The 21,590-nt window shown below is 47.6% G+C and overlaps 1 protein-coding gene across 2 annotated transcripts in view; it reads left to right on the top strand.

Annotated features, from left to right (window-relative positions):
• The first annotated feature begins 6,535 nt into the window (after positions 1-6,535).
• Positions 6,536-21,590, top strand: part of LOC111155692 (regulator of calcineurin 1) — a 92,094-nt gene continuing 77,039 nt past the window's right edge. The window contains exon 1 of one of the 2 annotated variants that reach the window (XM_022515995.1): positions 6,536-6,868. In XM_022515995.1, coding sequence (XP_022371703.1) covers positions 6,626-6,868 — 243 coding nt within the window. In that variant the 5' untranslated portion in view covers positions 6,536-6,625. The other variant, XM_022515998.1, reaches the window with a different exon arrangement.

Below are 21,590 nucleotides of genomic sequence, written 5' to 3'. Positions count from 1 at the left end.
TCATCATAGGAGCTCACCGGTCCCTAGAACCTGTTGGTTTGAAATCCTCTTGGGAATTTCCCAGGCGTAATCTGAAAGCCTCAGCCATGTGCAGAGGACAGGGAGAGACCAAAGAAAGAGGCAGGCCACTCAGGGCTGGTGGATGGCATGTTTAATAAGCAAGAGAACTTGGGCGCGAGGCTGCTGGAGCAGCAGCAAGATGAAAAGATGGATGGACCCCCACAGCTGCCCTAACACCAAATCTTAAAAGTTGGTAAAGAGGTCCTAATAGGGGGCGCCTGGGTGGCTCAGTGGGTTAAAGCCTCTGCCTTCGGCTCAGGTCATGATCTCGGGTCCTGGGATCGAACCCCGCATCGGCGGGGGGGGGGGGGGCCCGCCCCCCGCGGGGGGCCCGCCCCCCCCCCCCTCCGCCTGCCCCTCTGCCTACTTGTGATCTCTCTCTGTGAAAAAAAAAAAAAAATAATCTTAAAAAAAAAAAAAAAAAAGAGGTCCTAATAGGGTTCAGTCACGTGTGCCGCACAGGTGTTCTCAACACCGCATCCCCAGCTCCAGGTCACGTGCCCCAGCCTCTGCGAGCCAGAATGCCAGTGGAATCCACATTCCAAAAACAGGGAAGGTGGGGAGAGCCTCCAAGTGCCCAGGTCCAGCTTACAGGTCAGTGGGCAGTCATGTCTTTTCAGTGACCCCCATACCCTGCCCTGGTGTTCATTCCCTAGAAGCTGGCCAGAGGAGAAGATCCATTTACCTGGATTCTCACCATTAAAGGACTTTAACACAGAAGACAGAAGAGCGTCTCCAAGTGGGAGAGCCAGGACCAGGAGTATAAGTATAACTCTCCATCCTGAGCCTCTCCCCTGTGCCAGGCAGAGGTCGGGCACTGTTCCCAGCCCCTCAGCACTTCTGACAGAAAGCTACTTACACCACCCTTCTATACAAGAGGATCTGGAGAGTGAGAGAGGGCCAGTGACTGCCCCAAGTCCATGGAGATGTAACGGACAGAACCGTAACTTGGACCACATGTCCCTGGCTTGTAAAGCCACACAGGAGATTGCGTGATTCTGTGACAGGATTCCTGATTCTAGCTCAATAAAAAGAAGATATTTTGAACAATGCGAGCACACTGAAAATGCATGGCTGCGAACTTCCACAAGTAGATACCTTTTTTCTTACGTACCCGTCCTCGACCTCCCATGGCCTCAAGGTGGCCCAAGTGACAACCCAGCTTATGGATGACCACCGAGGCCCAGTTTCTAGGACCTTCCTGAGGCCCGGCTGCATGGCTGCCCTTGGCTACCATAAGGGACCCTACATTTAAATTCTCTCCTGTTTAAACTGGCTCCAGAGGTTTTGCTAACTTACAACCAGAAGAATCCCAACTCACCTAAAAACTACACTGGTGTCAGCTACCTTGAAAGAGAACTTAGGGTGACAGAGAAGCCAGTGAACCTTCTAAACTTGGAAAAGCAAAGGAGCCAGATTCCAATATTTCTCTCAAAACCCAGTTTATAACTCAAGTTTCTGATTTAAGAAACATCAGAAGACCATAGAAAACAACAGGGATTTTAAAAGTGGAATTTAATTTAATTTTTTTTAAAGATTGTTATTTTATTATTTATTTGAGAAGGGGAGAGAGAGAGAGAGAGAGCACTAAAGCAGGGGAAGGGAGAAGCAGACTCCCTGCTGAGCAGAGAGCCCAAGGAGGGGCTCAGTTGCTGATTCCAGAATGCTAGGATCATGGCCTGAGTCTAAGGCAGGTATCTAACCCACTGAGCCACCCAGGCACCCCTCAAAGTGAAATTTAAGAATGAAAGTTGATTAGGCTTGATCCGGGGAGAAAGTTCCTTTCCCTAAAAAAAGACAAAAGAAAACCAAAACAACAACAACGAAAACCACAAAAAACAAACTAAACAAAAGACAGCATATATTTTTAACAAAATAGAAATTTGCAAATTGACATATTTGAGGGGTTTACTCATTTGAGCAGCCTTTGGATCAGTTCAGCCTTTATAATAGCAAACACTCAGAAAGTCAGCTATTTGCCTTCTATCTTAAATCAGATATTTAAATGCCTATAATTTCTCAAGTGTGCAGAAATGCCGTTGGTTCATTTAATAAGCATTCAGCGAGTGCTTACTGCACACAGCCCCCTTCAATTTCCAGAACAAAATAGAAAGCAATCTAAAGTGTCATCCAATGAAACTTTCCCACCTGGCAAATGAATAGGCTGGCTTATCTGGGCAAAGGCATGTTTGCATAACTGGGCTGCATTAAATATAAGAGACAGATGCTAAGAACAAAAATAACCAAACGTGGCTTTCTGAGCGCCTGGTCTCTTATATTCAGTAATTACAATGGCTGACGTGGAGGAAGGAGTTAGGGGAGGAAAATGAACGGGAAATGGTAGGATATATTAATTAAGATTTGTGTCCCTTCCCTCATTTCGAAAAAGGAATCTCTGAGAGCAGCTCTTCACCCATGTTGGTTCCTTTGCCTTCGGGGTATCTGAATATCTGGATCGGCTCTGCCCTTTCGAGCTGAGGAGAAGGGAGGGCTCTCTACTCGATGCCCAACCAGGAAGCAGTGGTAGGTCTTGGATTCCATCGCCGCAGCTGGACAAAGGGAAACGGCTAACAGCTCCCAAAGGACACATCGGGAATTTTGTACCTGTTTGATGGTAGGACAGCTCTTCAAAGATTGCCCCCAAGTTGACTGGATTTCACCCTTAGCAACGTCTGCAATCCAAGTGAAGCAGGATCTTTTGCTTAGTTTCCACCTGTGCTGCTGACAGCACATTGTCTCTGTTTTTTCCCTCCTTGGGAAAGGCCACTGGTGGTCAGTGTGTCAGTGAAAGCATAAGACAGGTGTCTGCCTTTCTTAAATTTATAAGGCATGACAGAGATGGCAGTTACTATAAAAGTTTATTTTCTAAGTGGAAGGAAGAATTGGACACTTTATGACTAAGGATGCTGCCCGTAGTAGGGCAAGGACCCCAGGCATGTCCCTAGAAGAGGAAGGGGTGATGTTCATCCTAATTATTGAGAGATTCCGTCATTTTGCTCTGATATTTCAAGAGCTCTCTATCTCTCCAGCATCACGCCCAGCGCTGGTCCTGAGTACCTGAGAGTGAGCCCTTCCTTAGGATCATCACCCTGTCCCCCATCTTGAACCTCAAATACCTCCTTCCTTTGCTCTTAAATTCCTACCACTCCCATTCCTTTGTTTATTTTCTTCCCCCTTATTTTTCCTTCTCCTGTCTTTTCCCCCCCCCCCCCGCTGTTTTTCTTTGGTTCATTCCCATTGTTCTGTGTCATAGAGTCCCAAGGGGCAGAAGCAGGGTGTGATGAGAGCAGAGCTGGTGTTCTGCTTTGCCATTTGTTGCCTCTGTGCTTGTGGGTGGGTCATTCAGTCTCTGAGCCTCAGTTCTAAGAACAAGAAGTGATAATACCTGTTTGTGGGGATTATGTGAGCTAGTTCAGGTGTACACCCTTAAATTAAAAGCTACCCAGATGAAATTGGTATTATTATTGGGAATCACACAGACATCTAAAGACGGTGACCCGTCTTTACTTTGCTGCCTGGAGAGGGAGAGAAGAGAGACAGTGGGTGGTGGGAGCCCAGAGTCGCTTGAAGGAATGTGCGGTGACGGTGTCTGCGTCTTAGTAATGACTAACTGCTTTCCAAAGTCAATGACAGGTAACTGTCTTTACCACTTGCCTGAGTTGAACTCGTGCCCTTCTCTCTTAGCTCAGCAGCTGGCCAGCTGTGATGGCCCGCTCAGTGTGCGTTTTAGGTTTCTTTTTCCTGGTCCATTTCCCACTCACATGCACTGTCCCCTGGCCCTCTCTGCCTGCGCTAAGCAGCTTAGGGTAAGCTTGGATTGAAAGAGTGTCCGGTCCTAAGGGTGATGACAACATGGACCCACCCAGCAACGGGTTGCCTGGGTGTTGTTTTTCCAAAACTGCTGTCTCATCCCCTTTGTTATCCTTTTCAGAAAGTCTGGCCTAGCTTACAGAGTTTTCAACTCTGCAATGTCACCCACTCTGCCACAATTCGTCTAACCCCCTGTGACCTTTAGCACATTCTCTGTAAACACTAGCTTTATTGAGATATAATTCACATTCCGTAAAAGTTGCTCTTGAAAGTACAATTCAGGAGGGGTGCCTGGGTGGCTCAGTGGGTTGGGCCTCTGCCTTCCGCCCAGGTCCTAATCTCAGGGTCCTGGGATCGAGCCCCGCATCGGCTCTCTGCTCAGCAGGGAGCCAGCTTCCTTCTCTCTCTCTCTGCCTGCTTCTCTGCCTACTTGTGATCTCTGTCTGTCAAATAAATAAATAAATCTTTAAAAAGGAAAAAAAAGAAAGTGCAATTCAGTGACTCTTAGTATATTCACGGAGTTGTGCAAACATCACCGCAGTCCAATTTTAGAACATTTTCTTTACCCACCTCCAAGGGGAAAAAAAAAATACCCTTTAGCCCTTACGGCGTCTTCTCTCCTCTCCCAGTCCCTGACAACCACTGAACTATTTTCTGTCTCTGTGGATTTGCCTATCTTGGACATTTCGTATAAATGGGATAATATAGTATGTGGTTCTTTGTGACTGGCTTCTTTCACTTAGCTTAGTGTTTTCAAGGCCCATCATGTGGTTGTGTTTATCAGAACTTCATTCCTTTTTATGGTTGAATAATATTCCATTGTATGGATGGACAGGTACCCATTCATCTGCTAATGAACATTTGGGCTATTTCCACTTTGGGGCTGTTTCTATTTATTTATTTTTTATTTTGTTTTATTTATTTTTAGAGAGAGGAGAGAAAGCACCAGCAGAGGGAAAAGGGGGTCAGGGCAGAGGAAGAGAGAGAGAGAGAGAGAATCCTTTTTTTTTTTTTTAAGATTTTATTTATTTATTTGACAGAGAGAGATCACAAGTAGGCAGAGAGAGAGGGGGAAGCAGACTCCCCGCTGAGCAGAGAGCCCGATGCGGGGCTCGATCCCAGGACTCTGAGATCATGACCTGAGCCGAAAGCGGAGGCTTAACCCACTGAGCCACCCAGGTGCCCCGAGAGAGAATCCTAAGCAGGCTCCACACTCCAGACAGTAGGGCTATTTTAATAAGGATGCTACAAACCTTTGAATATCGGTTTTGTGTGGACAGACATTTTCTTTCTTTCTCTCTCTCTCTCTCTTTTTTTTTTTTTTCGACATACGTTTTCATTTCTCTTGGGTTCATACCTAGAGAGGAATTGCTGAGTCCCAGAGTAATTCTATGGCTAACTTTTTGAGGACCTACCAGATTGTTTTTCCAAAGTGGCTGCACTATTTTATATTCCCACCAGCAATGTAGGATGGTTCCTATATTTCTTGATCTTTGTATCACATTCTAGTTCATGAGTTATCTCTGTATATATATTACTACTTTAAGCTCCTAGTGGCCACAAACCGCTGCGAGATTGTCACAGTGGGAACCACAGCACACGATATGTTCTGAATAAATCACAGCTATTAGTTGGATATGCCTTTTATTACATTCAGTTACAGTTCTTAACTAAATTAAGTAAGCCCACTTTAGGAGAAAATACAGGTCTGATTTCACACCTTCCAAAGAAATCTACACATAAACAGAGTTACCATGTATCGGGCCCTTACTGGACTCCTACCACATATGACATCATTTTTCAGATAAGGAAACTAAGACTCAAGTTACTCGTCCAAGTAATTAACAGCAAAGCTGAAATTCAGACCCAAGTTTTCACTGCATCACTTTGTCTTTCACGGTGAAGGAATTCTATTTTGTAGGGAGAAGAGGCTTATTTGAGAACTTGTGATTTCCCTCTATGAATTCCACAAATGCAAGCACCGATGTTTTGCCCCTTTTATTATCTCCTTTTGTACACAGCACATAGTGGTAACTCAAAATTTTACTTCTGATTATATAAATTTTGAACAATGATATAATGACTAATACATATATATAAAAGTGTATATAAAGTATATATAAAAGGTATTGTCACGGTCTAGTTCAATACTTATTGCGATTATATATGATAATATACGGTAAGCACCTAACCACTTGCCAATGACCACAGAACCATAGCCGAAACTGGATCTCCCTTAAATCCCCCAAAGTTGGCCTATGTGCCTCAAAGCGTCACCGCCGGGGAATCAAAGAAGCTCTGCCTCTGCAGCTATCATCCGGGCGCCCAAGACACTGCCTGGTGCCATTCAGCTGACACCAGCTGTCGGAAAAGCGGAACTTGCTGAAGGGGCCTCTGCCCCTAACCAGCATGGCCACCCTCCGGCTTCGGACTGAGGGCGGCAGAATGAGAATCACGTGAGGAGAATTCCGTTCTTTTATTGGCTTTCTCTCCTGAAAGGGCGGGATACAATGGCCCTGCGGGGGCCGGCCTTAAAGGGCCCGCTGCTAAGTCCTCCAGAGCTCCGCCCCCGGGGCTGGGCGGGGCCGGCGTGCGAAGGCCGCGTCCGGGGGAGCCGTGGTGACGGCCGCCGGCTGTGACGGGAGCCGGAGGGGTTTAACCGCCGAGTCTGCGGGCGGGAGAGCGCGAAGAACGCGAGCTCGAGCCCGCCTCAGCCGACGAGGGCGCACGGGGACGCGCGGGCTCCCGCGCGGGGATGGAGGACGCGGTGGCCGGGGCCCGGCTCCGGGCGGCGGCCGAAGCGGCCGAATCGCGAGCTCAGCCGGGGGTGACGCTGCGGCCCTTCGCGCCGTTCTCGGGGGCGGCCGAGGCCGACGAGGGCGGCGGCGACTGGAGCTTCATCGACTGCGAGATGGAGGAGGTGGACCTGCAGGACCTGCCCAGCGCCACCATCGCCTGCCACCTGGACCCGCGCGTGTTCGTGGACGGCCTGTGCCGGGTGAGGGCCGGGCCGGGCGGGCCGTCGGGTGGAGGGCGGACACTTGTTGCCCGGAGGAGGAGGCGCGGGTCGCGGCGTCCAGGTCCCGGCCGGCTCGGGGCAGCCTCTCCAGCCAGGGCCGCTGGCGGGGCCGAGAGGCGACCTTCAGGGTCTCGGCGACGTCCCCGGCCGCCCCGCGACGGTCCGCTCCTAGCCGGGCGGGGGCGGGGGCGCACTCCCCGAGGGTCCTGGGTCCCTGAGCACCTGCCGGGCCGCGCGCGCACGGGGCGCAGGGGCTCTCAGCGCCTCGCCTTTGACCATGGCTGGTCACCGCCTCCTAGGGACGCCCGTGCCCCCGGGTGTCTACTCGGTGGGGATAGTAGGGTGGGGGAAATGAAGTAAGGGACAGTCAGGGATGAACTGGCACGTGGAGTGGTCGGGAGCTCACACTGCCACCCCGGGGCAAGTACCGTCGCTCTGCACTTACTCCTTTGGGGAAGGGGCTCCCCCCTCATTCATAGGGAGCAGGAAACAGACGTGGAGCGGCGACGTGACTCACTGTTCATAAATAGGACAACGTCTCTGCATTCTCAATCTGCACTATTGGAAGAAACGCCAATGTTTGGGTGAGAATCTTCGGTTGCTCATTATCCTGTGGCTGGCCAGTTTTGGTCGAATGGTGTTGGGGGGAAGGGACCCATTCTCTAGGCGTTCAGAATAGGATTCTTGCTCCCAGAATGGGTAACATGCCACCGTCAGGACACTCAGTATGTGCAGAGCTGGATTGTGGGTTTTTTTGTTTTTTGTTTTTTGTTTTTTGTTTTTTGTTTTTTGTTTTTTTAAATCTACCCAGTTTAGAAACTTAGGAGGCTGAGGGGGCAGGTATGAGTAATCGATGGTGGTGGCGGGGAGGAGGCATTTATTTCAAATCTGCAATTAGTGTGCAGAATAAAATTTGGAAAACGTAGGCATTGCAGAATAAAGCCTGTCTTTGAGAGATATGCCTCATGAGGAGAGCAGCTGTCAAAAAAAGTGATGCTTTCCATGCTTGGCGCTGAGTCTGCCTATACTGGCAATGAACTTGTAGCTGAAGGCTGCCAGGAGGAACACCACTGTGGAACAGAGAATGGCCCGCTCGCGTCCCATTTATTTGTAATTTCTGTGCCCATCCACTTTCAGAAAGGATTTACATCAGCTTTGGGCTTAGGTGAGCTCCGTGTATGCTTTCTAAAGCAACAATTGTCATAAATGCAGGGTCTCGCTCATCTTTTTCTAAAACCTTTTCTCTTCTCAAGGCCAAGGTCTAGCCAGCATATCAAGTCTCTTTCCTAGGGGTCTGAGGCTGTCTTTAATGGAGCAGGTCAGGTTGTGTAAGACTGTGCTTATTTACTTGGGTATCTAGCGATTCCTAGTTTTATGGTCTTTCCAGAAAGTGCAGGGGACATTCCTGAAATTGCTTTGTATGAAATTTTGTCCACTTTGCTAACTGTTCATTTTAAGAAATGGTTGAGACTCTGCTTGGGCCAGGCCCTGTTCTAGGCTCTGAGGGACAGCAGTGAATGGAATCGCGACCCTGCCTCCAGGGCTGGCCTTTCTGTTGTGAGGCAACAGACTGTCAACGAGTATTAAACATGTCAGGAGGTCTTCATGCTATAGGAAAAAAGTAAGTGATAGGGGAGGAGGAACTGGAGGTCTGGGAGGGGAGGGAGATTGTTGTTTTACGTTAGATGATCAGGGAAGAGCTTTCTGACAAGGTGATGGTTTGAGCAGAGACTGAGGGCTTAGCATTCAGTCCTTTATTTATTCTTTTGCTGTGTGCTGAATGCTTCTTACATCCCAGGCACTGGTTTAGGCCCATGGGGAAGAGTGGTGAACACGGTGAACTTCCTGCTTATGTTCTAGTGGTTGAAGTGGGGACGGGTCAGATAACTGAGAAAAATAAGTGAACAAGGTAATTTCGGATTAGTGGAGACAAGTACAGTAGAGAACGTAATGTAGGATAATATGCTAGAGAGTGACCAAGGAGAGGACAGGGGCTGAGTCCTACCAGTCCTAACAGGGACACCGTGGTGGTTCGAATTGGGGATGAATTGGGGCGGGACTGAGGGAGACAGCAGGAGTGGGGACAGGTGTTGGATGGTGGGGAGGAGTCCACACTGCCAAGTTCAAGTCCCAGGAGAGCAGCTGCTGGCCAGGCCGGAGCTGCGGGAGTGAAGGGGTGTGGGATCAGGATGCTACAGCAGGGAGTGGCAGGGAGGAAATACCCCACTCACCCTGGCTTTCTGGTCTCATTGGTGGAAACCAGCTGGCAGCCAGGAGGCCAAGGAGCCCAAGTAGTTGCAGTCCATAGGTGGGGTCAGCCTTCCAGAGCCCAGAGAAAGGTATAGAGAGGGTCAGTTTAGGCAAAGAGGACATGCAGAGAGGGGTCAGCGTGGGGCCGCTGTAGGGTGAGTGGCCCCCGAAGGTCCCTAGGCACAGCACGCACTTGGCCAGCAGAAAGAAGCTCCTTGCGTGGATTTTCGTGGCTGGCCTCCAGGCAGAGGGTGCAGACGGGAACAGCAAAGCCAGAAGTTCTAGGGAGTTGGTGAGCTGACTGTATTCAGAGGGTGTGAAGGGCGCCTCTTGGCCAAGGAAGACATGGTAGGGGGGTGGCTGAGGTTAGACACAGCTGGGGAATAGTTCCATGGGGGGCCTTGGTGGCCCTGAGAGGGGTTGGGATGTTACTCTAACAGCAAGCGGAGTGGAGAATGTCTCTTGGGGACGGAGGGTGGGTGGTCAAGAGAGGAAGCAAGGAGACCCCTTTGTTAGCGCTCGCCCTTTGTTGTCTAGGGGAGCTATGAAGGTGTTTGAATTTGGGTGGGGGCGTTGTCCTGAGCTTGTGCGGGGGGCAGGGGAGCTTTGTGCAATGTTGCTCGCACATCCCTAAGCTCCCCTAAGGTGTCCGATAATCGGTGAAGACACAACATTCACTGGGCTGAAGGAGTCCCAGGCCGTGAAAGGTCAGTGTCGCCCTGGGGGGGAGGGGGGGGGGAGAAGTGGGGGGGGGGGGGGGGGGGTGGGGGGGGGGGGGGGAGGCTTATGGTGAGCCTTCCAGTAGAAAGAATGTCTCCTGCAGCTAAAACCACCCCTCTAGGTGGGAAAGTGTGGCTTCTAGCAGCCTTATTATTTTCGAGGCCTTTCTCCCTCAAGCGGCCGATCCCCCCCTCCTTTGGATATTGAAATGAACATATCCTTCTGCTTCTGGTCAGTGTCGCCTTACCCGAGTGGGCAGATGGCTCCCTGCGTCTCCCTCCTCTGAGGTCCCTGTGCTGGGGGGCTGGCCATCCCCTCTCCTGAACCAGTCCCTTGGAGGGTCACCTGGAGGAGGGCCGATTAGCCTGGTAGGGCCGCTAGAACCACATACCACAGACTGGGGGGCGAATAAGGAACGGACGTGTATTTCTCACAGCTCTGGAAGCCAGTGTGGTCAGCGATGGTCCTCTCCCGGGCTGCGGACCTATCACTCTGTCCTGCTTCGGTAGAAGGGATGGGGGAGCTAGGCTCGGGGGGCCTCTCCCCCGACATGACCTGAACACCCCCTAAAGGCCTTCCCTCCTCATACCATTACCTTCAGGGGTTAGGATGTCAACCTGTGAATTTGGAGGGAACACAAACATCCAGACCATGCAGAGGGTGTGAAGGAAAAAGACTGTGCCAACTTCTTTCCCAGTGCTCCTCTTACTCTCTAACCGTAGGCCTGATAGAAATTGATCTAAACCACCAATTCATTTGGGAATTTATGTCAGAAGCCGTTTTCTAACCATAACACTTAGGTCTGATAGGTAAAGCTTGTCATGGTTAGCCCGGTCATCATCAATGCTGTAAAAAGTTTATAATAAATGTGTTCATTAAATGCTTATCTAAAAAACACCTGAAACTGTACCATCAGTTTCAAGCAATATTACTAGAGAGTTCGCACCATTATAAATGAAAGAAAAGTTTTTAAAAGATTTTCGAGGGGCGCCTGGGTGGCTCAGTGGGTTAAGCATCTGCTTTTGGCTCAGGTCCAGATCCCAGGGTCCTGGGATCGAGCCCTGCATCAGGCTGTCTGCTCAGCGGGGAGCCTGCTTCTCCCTCTCTCTCTGTCTGCCTCTCTGCCTACTTGTGATCTCTCTCTCTCTCTCTCTGTCAAATAAATAAATAAATAAATAAATAAATAAATAAATAAAAATATTCTCTCCCTCTCCCTTCCCACCCCTCTCTCTCCCTCTCTGGAAAAAAAAAAGAAAAAAAAGAAAAGATTATTTTCTCCTGTACAAATATTAACTAGCATATCCCATTACTGTTCTCTTTTTGCAAGACTTTTTTTTTTTTTTTTTTTTTCTGAGAAAGCAAAACAGGGCTTTGAACCAGTGATCGCATGTGCTTGGGCTTGTTGGCCGTGGTCGTTGGTTCCCTAGAAGAATGCTTATTCAGTCCTTATCAAGCTAAGCAGACACTTGGTTCTCATGTAATATGCTGTGAGTTTGCAGACAGCGAGCAAGGTTGCATAGGGTAATAGATGCGAATGCTGCTTTTCTTGTTGTCGGAAACACGAATGCGTATTTGGCTGACAGAGCTTTGCCCTAAGACTAAGTCAGAAAATATGAATCATCAGAACATTTACTCTTCTCTAGTGAATAAACTCACCTTCCTTAAGACAAATGCTCACTTCAGACCCGTGACACCGACATGCTTTTCTTTCAGTAGCAGAAATATTCTGAGAGCCATAAAAGGAGTTTGAGCGGAGGCTTTGAATTCGTTGTATCCGAGAAGACCCCAAACCCAATCGCACCTTAGCTGCCCGGGAGAGTCCCACGGGAGCCTTAAAATCATCCAGGCCCCAGGCCACCCTGACCAACTGCAGTCTTGGGTTGGGAACCTCCTGGAAAGAGTTGTCTGAAAAGCTCCCCAAGGTGACTCTACTTGAGAGTCGAGGTTGAGGATCCTTGTGCTACCTGGGAGGGGTTTTGCCTGACCAGAGCCCTTGTTGTGCCGTGAAAATATTGCATAATTGGTCATTGGGTTCCATTTTGAGCCAGATCTGTGCCTTGATTTCCTCGAGTCTAAAAGTGCGTCAGGCTCCTGGTCCGGTGCCTCCGTCCTCTGAGTGGTGTTTGACCTTGTAGCTGGAAGGCTGGATGATTGGCTGTCAGCCCTGGAGCCAGCACCTCTGGGAGGTGACACAGGAGATAAGAGCGTGGACTTTAACACAGGGTTGCCTCCCGGGGCCTTCGTCCGCAGCCTCTTCAGCAGCTGCTCAGTCTGTAGCCAAACGGCAGGTCCCGGACGGGCCCTCCCCAGACTTGTGCGTTGGTAGACAAGACACCATCCAGTAGTAACTGATGACCAAGATGTTTTTGAGGTCCAGGCGAGCAAGGCCGGTGTGCACTGCGGGGGCTCACAAGGCTGTAGGTACTTGGTGGCGTTTCTGCCTGTTCCTGTTCCAAGTCAGTCTGTGGCCGCAAGTTGGATAATGTGACGTTCCAGCAGATCGGTAGCAATCGGGGTCGACATTGGTATAAAATCCGGGCGCTTTCAGGCCTTTTCACCATTCGCTCTCATGTCCTAGGTATGTGGTTTCTCCAACTTAAACTATGCCTAAAATTGCCCCTGAAGCCCCCTGAAGAGTAGAGAGGCAAGAAGCCAATAAGGTATGGTTCAGTTTATTTGGAAGTGTCCAGAATGTCGCATGTTCAAAAAACAAAAAACAAAACACCTGTGTGTTATATAAGTGCAAAGTTTATTTGACAATTTATCTACAATTTCCCTAATTTTAGAATTTCTGACTCTTACATAAATCAAATGAGTCTTTATATCCCTGAGGTTCCTTTGATCCCTCCCCAACACTCCCCACGCGAGCGAGCGTGTGGCTTCCTTTTAACTCCATCCTGCACCACCAGGCATCGCTCACAGCGTTTTTCCTCAGCAGCAGTAGCTTCAATGTCATTGCCCCAAGACATTACATCAGGGAACAAAAAAATCTGCTTTGTGATAGAACAGACAGCTAGAGCAGAGGCTGTGAGACGCCGACTCCTGGGTTCAGATTTCAGGCTGTATCTTCCACGCTTCCCTTTTAAAAAGTGTAATCAGATGGTCGAGTCCACGGTCCGCGTCTGTGTCGTTTGAGGGGGCCTGTTGGCCCTGGTTTGAGACGGCAGGACTCCTGGGAAGTATCAGGCGCTGGCACTCAGCAGTGTGTGTGTGGGGGGGGTGGCAGTGGCAGAGAGAGACCCCCTGGGTGAGCACGTTCTATGCACCATTGTCAGGACCCACGTCAAGGGCTGTGGGGGACTGCCAGTCCTTGGAAAGACAGTTCAGTGGTGAGGGAGAATTTTTTTTCTTTCGTAAATACTAATCACCACTCAAAAACGTGGGGATGCGGACAGTGAATGACGGTGTTGTGTTCTCTGGCTATTCCTCGGCAAGAGGAAGTAAAAATAGCTCTTCCGCCCTCGTGGGGCGAAACAGATACGCTTTTTTAAGACATAACATCAGGAAAATATTAATTACCTTGACTCCGAGGTTGATGTTAGGAAAGGGTTGGCTTCGCATGTAGATGTCAGTCAGTATAGAAGCCCTTTGCTGTATTTGATTTGGTTGGCACTGAGTGTTTTATTTTTAACCTCAGAAGATTTAATTGGGGTTCGTAGGCTCACGTGGCCCATCCAAGTGTAACAGCTAAGGTGTGGATCTTCAGCACACCCGTCCCACACACGTCTACACCGTGAGGCTGAGGAAGTTTTTTGTTCCCTGTGCCTTAGTTTCCCTGCCTGTCAAGTGGGGGTGGTGATAGCACGTACATAATACGATGCGCATAAAGTGCTTCTCACTGACTAGGACAGAGTAAACACACGACAAAGTTAGTGTACTAGTTATCCCCTGCTGAGCCCCAAACTAACTCAAAGCTTAGTAGTTTATTATTTTTTGTGTTATGTTAGTCACCATACAATACATCACTAGTTTCTGATGTAGTGTTCAGGGTTCGCTGTTTGTGTATGACACCCAGTGCTCCATGCAGTCCGTGCCCTCCTCCATACCCACCCTCAGGGCTCACCCATCCCCCCATCCCCCTCCCCTCTGAAATCACCAGTTTCCTGGAGTCCACAGTCTCTCATGGTTCGTCTCCCCCTCTGATTTCCCTCCCTTCATTTTTCCCTTCCTTCTCCTAGTGTCCTCCATGCTATTTCTTATGTTCCATAGGTAAGTGAAACCATATGATCATTGACTTTCTCTCTTTGACTTATTTCACTCAGCATAATCTCCTCCAGTCCCATCCATGTTGATACAAAAGCTTAGTAGTTTAAAGCAGGAAACGCTGTGCTCCCCAGCATCTGAGGATCAGGAATGCAGGGATGGCTGAGCCCAGCGCCTCTCTCCTGCCCTCCTCAGTAAAGCATGGGCTGCAGCCTCATCTGAGGGCTGGCTGGAGGAGCCTGTGCCTCCAGGCTCACTCACGGGGTTGCGGGGGGCGGCAGGAAGACTGCATTTCTGTGGGACTGTGGGGCTGAGGTCCTGTCCCCCTGGAGTGGCCACTGGCTGGAGGTTTCCCAGCTGCCGGGACCTCTCTTGACCTGGCCGCTGGCTTCCCTCTGCACAAGTGAGGAAGGATGTGTGAGAGGCATGGGATGCACAGGCTTTTGGGACCGTGATCTCGGAGGGAGATCCTAACCCCTTGGGCTCCGTTCAGGAAAAGTGAGGCAGCCAGGCTGACCACCCACAAGGGGTGGGGGGGGCATACATTATGACAGGACCCCAGGAGGTGGTCCCCGGGGCCATCCCAGGCTGCTGGTTACAGGAGCTATGTATTAGTCCATTTTTTTCTTTATAAACTTTTTTGACTTCCTGGGGCAGCTAACAAAAGTGTTCATTAAGGTATTTTTGAATCTGATTTTTTTTTTTTTAGCTTCAACCCTAGAGAAGTTTTATCCCCCACAGTTTTAGACCAAACCCCTAAACGTCCACTACCTACCTCATTGATAGATAGGGTTATTAAGTTTCTAAAGTACAAAAAGCTGTTAACTACTGCATTTCTGAAGGAAGAAGCTTGGGAAACTAGATCCATTTACTTTGGGAAGAGCCGGTATTTTTCCTTTCAATACTAATTTCAGCAGGTGCGGTATGAAACTCCCACGAGAGGGCCTGGTCAACGCCACAGAACAAGAATTTGAGGTTGGCCTGAATTCCGATTTAAGAGATGAAAATGTTAACTTAATTCAGAGTGCCGAGTCTGGATTTTTTTTTTTTTTCACTCAGTGTAACATAACTTGTTTTCCTTCCCCCCCTTGACATTTCTTGTTCAACTTTCTGCTTTATTTTAAAGACAATAAAGTAGTTCCCAATCATTAATGTGAAGTGCCTTATATGGGATCTTTTTCTCTTCATCCTCTTACGAGGACTCTATGCGATAGGTACTCTTACGGTCCCCATTCCACAGATGTGGAAACGGAGGCCAGCAGAGGCAAAGGAGCCTGCCCCAGGTCACAGAGCCAGGAGGCGCCGGTCCTGGGATTCAGACCACGTTTTAACCAGTTCCGATGCCTGCGCGGTCATCATCTTGCCGTGTGCAGTAATGCCCATGAATTTTTCATATCTTTCACATCTTACTGAAACCCCAGGGCAGCTCTGTGAAGAAAGTATTTTTATCCACAGGAAACTGAGGTTCAGATGAGTTTCAGCTCTATTCTCCTCGCAGCCATTTACTTATGCTTAGTGGATGTAGCTGAGTGCTCGCCGCACCTGGGTGACAGCCCTGGTCACATTCTGGGGCTCGGGCAGAAGGCAGGGCCGCGGCACAGGTGCCGGCTAGCCCTGGACCGGAATCCTGACTCCATCGCTTCACTCACTCACTCATTCGTCCATTCATTCACTCACTCATTCGTCCATTCATTCACTCACTCATTTATTCATTCATTCATCCATTCATTCCTTCTTTCATTCATTCAACAAATATTTACTGCGTGCCTTTTCTGAATGCTGTGCTGGTTGTAGGACCAATCTCGAGATACCTGGGTGAGTCTGTCACACCCTTCCTGGCACCCCCGGCCTCCTGGGTTGCAGAAGGAAGACAGCTGCCCCTCCCCCATGATCGTGGTGAAGTCAGCACGAGGGGGCTCGTGGTGAGTGACAGACACCATCCCTCCCTTCCTGGGGCTCACAAGCTAACAGCAAAGACAAGAAATTGCATTTTTAAGTTGTGTTTGTTATGGTAAATATAACCAGGAAGCTTGGGAGATCCAGAGAAAACCACGCATCCTTGGGCCAGTTAGCCAGATCTCCGTTGCTTCGTCTCCAAAGCGAGCAGGTTGAGTTGGATCACGGGTTCTCACAACCACAGGGCTCTGCACTGTTCCATCAGGGAACATGGTCCATTTGCCCCTTGCTCCCGGGCATCCCCCACGTGTTAAATCAGACTTTCCTGAGTTGGAAGTTGCTCCAGAAGAGAATTTCTCTAGCGTGAATCCAGTTCTGTTCCACCCAACTTTCCAGCCTTCCACCTGTAGGGCAGACAGAACTTGACCTCTGCCTGTCCTGGGTTTTCAGCTGTGGCTCTCTAACAAAAAGATTAACACGAGAAAAACATACAGCTATTAAAGTGCACAGTGCACATCACAAGGGAGGAACCTCAGCAAGACCGAGGTTCAGTCTCAATAACAGTGAGATTATAAATCCTCTTGAACAAAGAACAACACGTTTGTAGAGGAAGGACAGGACAGAGAAAAGCCATCTCGGGCTTCTAAGTGCAGGAAGGTAAATATGTGGGAGGAAGCTAATGGAGTAAGATTGTTTGCAGATTCCTCTGGTGCCTTCTCTAGGCTGATAGGAGTTGGGAGTCCTCTGCAGTAAAAAGAGAATTTATTTCCTGCCTTTAGGCAGAAAAAGGGGGAGAAGATAGTTTTCTCTGCCTTGTGCTTTTATTTGCCTTCAGCTCAAAATAAATTTTATGTCAAAGAGGGGTATTTGGGGGTGACATTCTGGTTCCTTCACACTCGTACTCCTGCCTCCTGTCCTGTACCGGTCAGTGGGAGGCCTATCTGCTAGTTTGGAGCTGGAGAGGAGGCACATGTGTAATTTCTGGAAATTTCTGTAGAGCTGATCTGGAAAGAAACCTGTGTCAGAGAGCGTTTCACTGACTACAACATCGATTCTGTCCCGTGAGTATTTGAGGGTTTGCCAAAGATAGCCTTCCAAGGCCAGAAACCTCCTATGAAATGTTTCTTAAAAAGTCTCTTATTTCCTGGGGACTTTTCCAAATCCCCTGATGGCTATTACTTATTGATAAGGCGACAGTATGTCCCATTTGCATGTCTGATTTATGCCTGTCATCCTGGGAAAGTTATAGTAATACCCCCTGTGACCCTGAAGTTTGGATGATAAATTATATAATCAGTAATTCATACAATTAATGATTATCCCCCTATTTATTTAGTACCATTTGTGCCAAATATTTTATTTTACCCTCATTTAATCCTTCTTACAGCCTTCTAAGAGAAATGCCATATGTGCTTATTTTATGTCCTCATGGCATATATCCCCATGGCAACGGGGCATCTGACTGTGGGCACAGAACCAGGGCACAAAGGGCCCTGAGGCACACACCTTGCATTTCTCCAAGGAGGAATCAAGGCTCAGAGAGGGGATGATGTGTCTCAGGGGTGCTCCCTGGATATCGGCTTGTGCTAGTTCTCCCTACCCCCTGCCCACTGGTTTTTTATACTGCTCATCTAATTGTCTGCAAAATAATGTCTTCCCCACCCCTCCTAGAAGAACCCAGAGCGTGCAAATAATGAGGAGGACAGCAAGAGTCAAGTCAGCCAAGACAGGCATAACTGTCCCAGTGTCACCATTAGGGGGCTATACAGAGAGAGAGGCAGAGAGAGCTTTGCTCCAGCGCTGATCCCACGCTGTTCAAAATACCAGCTGGCCACCAGGGGGCAGTAACCTCGCGTACGTTCTGTGGTGGAGCCTGTTGACTTAGACTTTAATTCAGGCGCAGAAAATGCATTTTCAGCAGGAAGAAGTCAGGCCTGTGCTGCCAAAAAAAAACTAAAGATAAGTTTGTAGTCGAAACTTTCAAGTGGAAATACCCCTCCTCCCTATCCCATAGAAGACGGAGGTTGTGGGAGAACAACCTGAGGAGCCCCTTCCTTGCTGCTGGGCGACACCACCACCTTCAGAACAGGAAACACACAGGGATGTGTTCACCCACAGCAATGGTCTTCCCGCTCCAACCACGCCTGGTCCCAGTTTGTGACTTCCTCTGCCCCATGCTCTGATTTGCAATTTATTGGGACTATGACTCAAATTGCTGGCATAAAGAAATACAAAAGGAACTCACTCAGATGAAACAAACACTATTTCAGAGATAATGGGGGTTTCCTGAGCTGGTTACTACATAGACTGCTTTATTTTTATTTATTTATTTATTTATTTATTTATTTTTTGAGAGAGAGAGAGAGAGAGAGAATCTTAAGCAGGCTCCAATCATAGTGCAAAGCCCGAAGCGGGGCTTGATCTCAGGACTCTGAGATCATGACCAGAGCCGAAATCAAGAGTCAGACGCTTAACTGACTGAGCCACCCAGGTGCCCCTACATAGGCTACTTGTGAAAGGTAAAGCAGTTAGGTCCCCAGACCTTCATGGTGGGAAGTGTTGTCACAGGGGAGACCCTGTCCTAGGATGAGTCCAGAATTTTCTACTGCTCAGGCCATGTGGTGACAGTGTTCTGGGCTGGAATGGGGATTCTTGGGAACTCGGGTGGGTCTTGGCTGTACCCACAAGCTTGTGCCCTAAGCTGCAGATCTTGGACGGTGATGGAGACCACCTCAGTTCTGGGTCAGCAGTATATAGACTCCTTTGCGGCCCCTAAAAACAGACCACCCATCAGAAAAATCTGCTTGGTTACTACAGTCGATGAACGGCCCGGAAGACCCTTGTGGGTGTCTGACAACAGCGTCGGGGTCAGTGTGTATCTGCATCTTTCTGTCTAGCAGAGCTAAATCTACGGTGTAGCCTTCCGGCTCATCTGCCTTCATCCTGACAGAATATTTCCAGAACGTTTTCATTTTTCAAGTCGATTCTGCATCTGTGTATTTCTTTGAAGTGGTCAATAAATTTGCAGACCCAACACTTGCACCCTGATTTGCTCTGTTTTGTCAAATGTTTATTAAGTCCATTAAATATAAAGCCTTATTTTCCCAGGAGTTTCCCACACATGTGAGCACATGTATGAAATTAACAGACTGAGGTGTGGCTAAACCTAGCAAGATGTGTCATACGAGAATACTTAAATGGCTTGTCATCACTTGTAAATGCTGAGATAAAGCATGTTTTCACAGGAAATGAGCTCTGCTACAAAGCTGAAAACAAACCTAAGAAACTATAAACACTTGGTAAAAATAAATCTCAAATAAGACCATGGATGTAAAAACCATTAACTCTAAAGCATAAAATTATTAATGCTAATGATAAGAAATTATAGGCTTCCTGGCACGGTTAAAAAAAATCTGTAATTGAAAAATAAACAGCATGTTTGCTGGGGAGGCTTTACCTCTCTCTTGCTCTCTATCTCTTTTTCCCTCTCCCCCTCTTCTCCTTCCCTCTGTACCTTCTCTTTCATTGTTCCTAGAATGCCTTTGAGGAGACACACAAACATCTTTACAGAAATTCACTATTATCTGCTAGGTGTCCATTTACTGCACCAGCCAGCCTCTAGCACCTTTGATAGAAGGTGTCTGGTCATTCCTTGCCAAATCTTGTCCCTAAGAAGGCAAAATCAGCTTGTGATCTTATCTCTGAAGGCTGCCCTGGTTTCCATTAGATCGTGCCAGGAAAGATGACCTTCTGTGATGAAATGCATGCTGTCTGCTTAGTACTCAGTGACCTGCTGTGCTTTTAATTAAATGAACCAGTCTTTAAAAACTTGATCGTTATCCCCACAGCAGCATGTCACCCACCGGTCTGTCCCCAGTTCCAGTAATTCCAGATGATTACATCATAGGGCGGCACCAGTGGGGACCCAGGGTTGGGCTTTAGCACTGTGGGATCTGGGCTTATTCTTCTTAGAGCCTGTTCTCTTATCCTTCTAGCCAGAGAGCACAGCTATTATAAGCTGGCTTTAGCAAAGAGTTTACATACCATTGTGTTAGGTCCACAGAGTGCTGGTGGAATGGTATTTAATGGCATTAAGGAGAACTTTCTGAAGAGCACAACTCATAAGTACATTTGCCGAGTGCCAACCATGGGTTATTACATTTGTTTAGATTGCTGTTTGTTTTGAAGAGTAATTCATTCTAAAAGTAATATTTGGGTGACGCCTGGGTGGCTCAGTCAGTTGGGCATCTGCCTTCGGCTCAGTCATGATCTCAGGGTCCTAGGATCAAGCTGGTGTCCGGCTCCCTGCTCAGCAGGGAGTCTGCTTCTCCCCCTCCCTCTGCCTCTCCCCCAGCTCATGCTTGCTCTCTCTCTCTCTCATAAATAAATAAAATCTTTTAGAATAAATAAATGTAACATTTCATTGTAAAAATGAATAAAAGTGTTTACTAAAAATTCCCCATCCTTTTCTCTCAACCTGTTTCTTAGAAATAGCCTCTGTTGAGTTTTATGTGTACTATTTCATGCATGTTCTATGCATGTGATAAACATGTATGTGGTGTATATAAAGAGATAAATGCAACTAAATATATGCCATACATATATATTTCTGTAGTATATAATACCATACACACTCTTTAGCCACTTATCCCTTTAAAATATTTTGGACATCTTTCCAATAACTCCATGCATTCCTTTTGATGACTACACGGCATTTCATTATAAAAATGTAACATTTAACCGGCAATTTCTTCTAATAGACATTTAGGTTGTTTTCTAGTTTTTTTTTCCCCATTATAAACATTATTGCCAGCAGCTCCTTATACATATATCTTTGTTGACTTTTGTACACACGTACGGGAGTTACATTTCTAGAAGTAGGATTTCTGAATTAGATGGAATAGTGAGTGTACATATTGATAGATACTGCCAATTTGCTCTCCAGAATGTTTATACAAATATATATTACCCCCTGCATAAAACTCCTCTTTCCCCACATTCTCACCAACAAAGGGCATTACAAATCCTTTTGGATCATTGCCAAGATCATTCAGAGGCAAAAAATAGTACCTCTTTGTTTGAATTTGTTTTTCCTTGATTTGGAACAAGGCCAACCATCTTTTATGGTTATTGATCATTTGTTAATTTTTTTGTTTTGTTTTTGTTGTCGTGGTGGTTGTTCCTGTAAATTGATGGTTTATATCTCTTGCTCCTTTTCTGGTACATTTCTGGACTGAGGAATCTAAGAATTTTCCGTACATTAAAGGAATTGGTATTTATTACGTATATTGCAGACATTTCTCCCAGTTTGCCATTTGACTTTATGTGGTTTTATCCCATAGGAATTTTTACTCTTTTTATTTGCAGTAGAGACGTAAAATTTTGCCTTTTGGTCTTCTGGGTTTGTCTCATGTCTATAGAATCATTTCCTCGACCAAGATGTATAGATGTATAGAATGTTTTTTTTTCTTCTAGTACTTTTATGTCTTATTTTTGATGTTTGCCTTTAATTCATTGGGTAAATTTTGGTATAAGCAGTAAGGTAGGTTTCTGGTTTTCTTTTTTGCATGTTACCTCTGAGTTCCAAATCCTACAGATTTCGAAATACACTCAGGTGGCCAAATATACTGGA

The sequence above is a fragment of the Enhydra lutris genome, unplaced genomic scaffold (assembly GCF_002288905.1).
Source record: "Enhydra lutris kenyoni isolate GAN:26980312 unplaced genomic scaffold, ASM228890v2 scaffoldscaffold43, whole genome shotgun sequence".
Taxonomy (NCBI): domain Eukaryota; kingdom Metazoa; phylum Chordata; class Mammalia; order Carnivora; family Mustelidae; genus Enhydra; species Enhydra lutris.
Note: the sequence above shows the minus strand (reverse complement) of the source record. Positions and strands in the feature narration are given on the sequence as shown.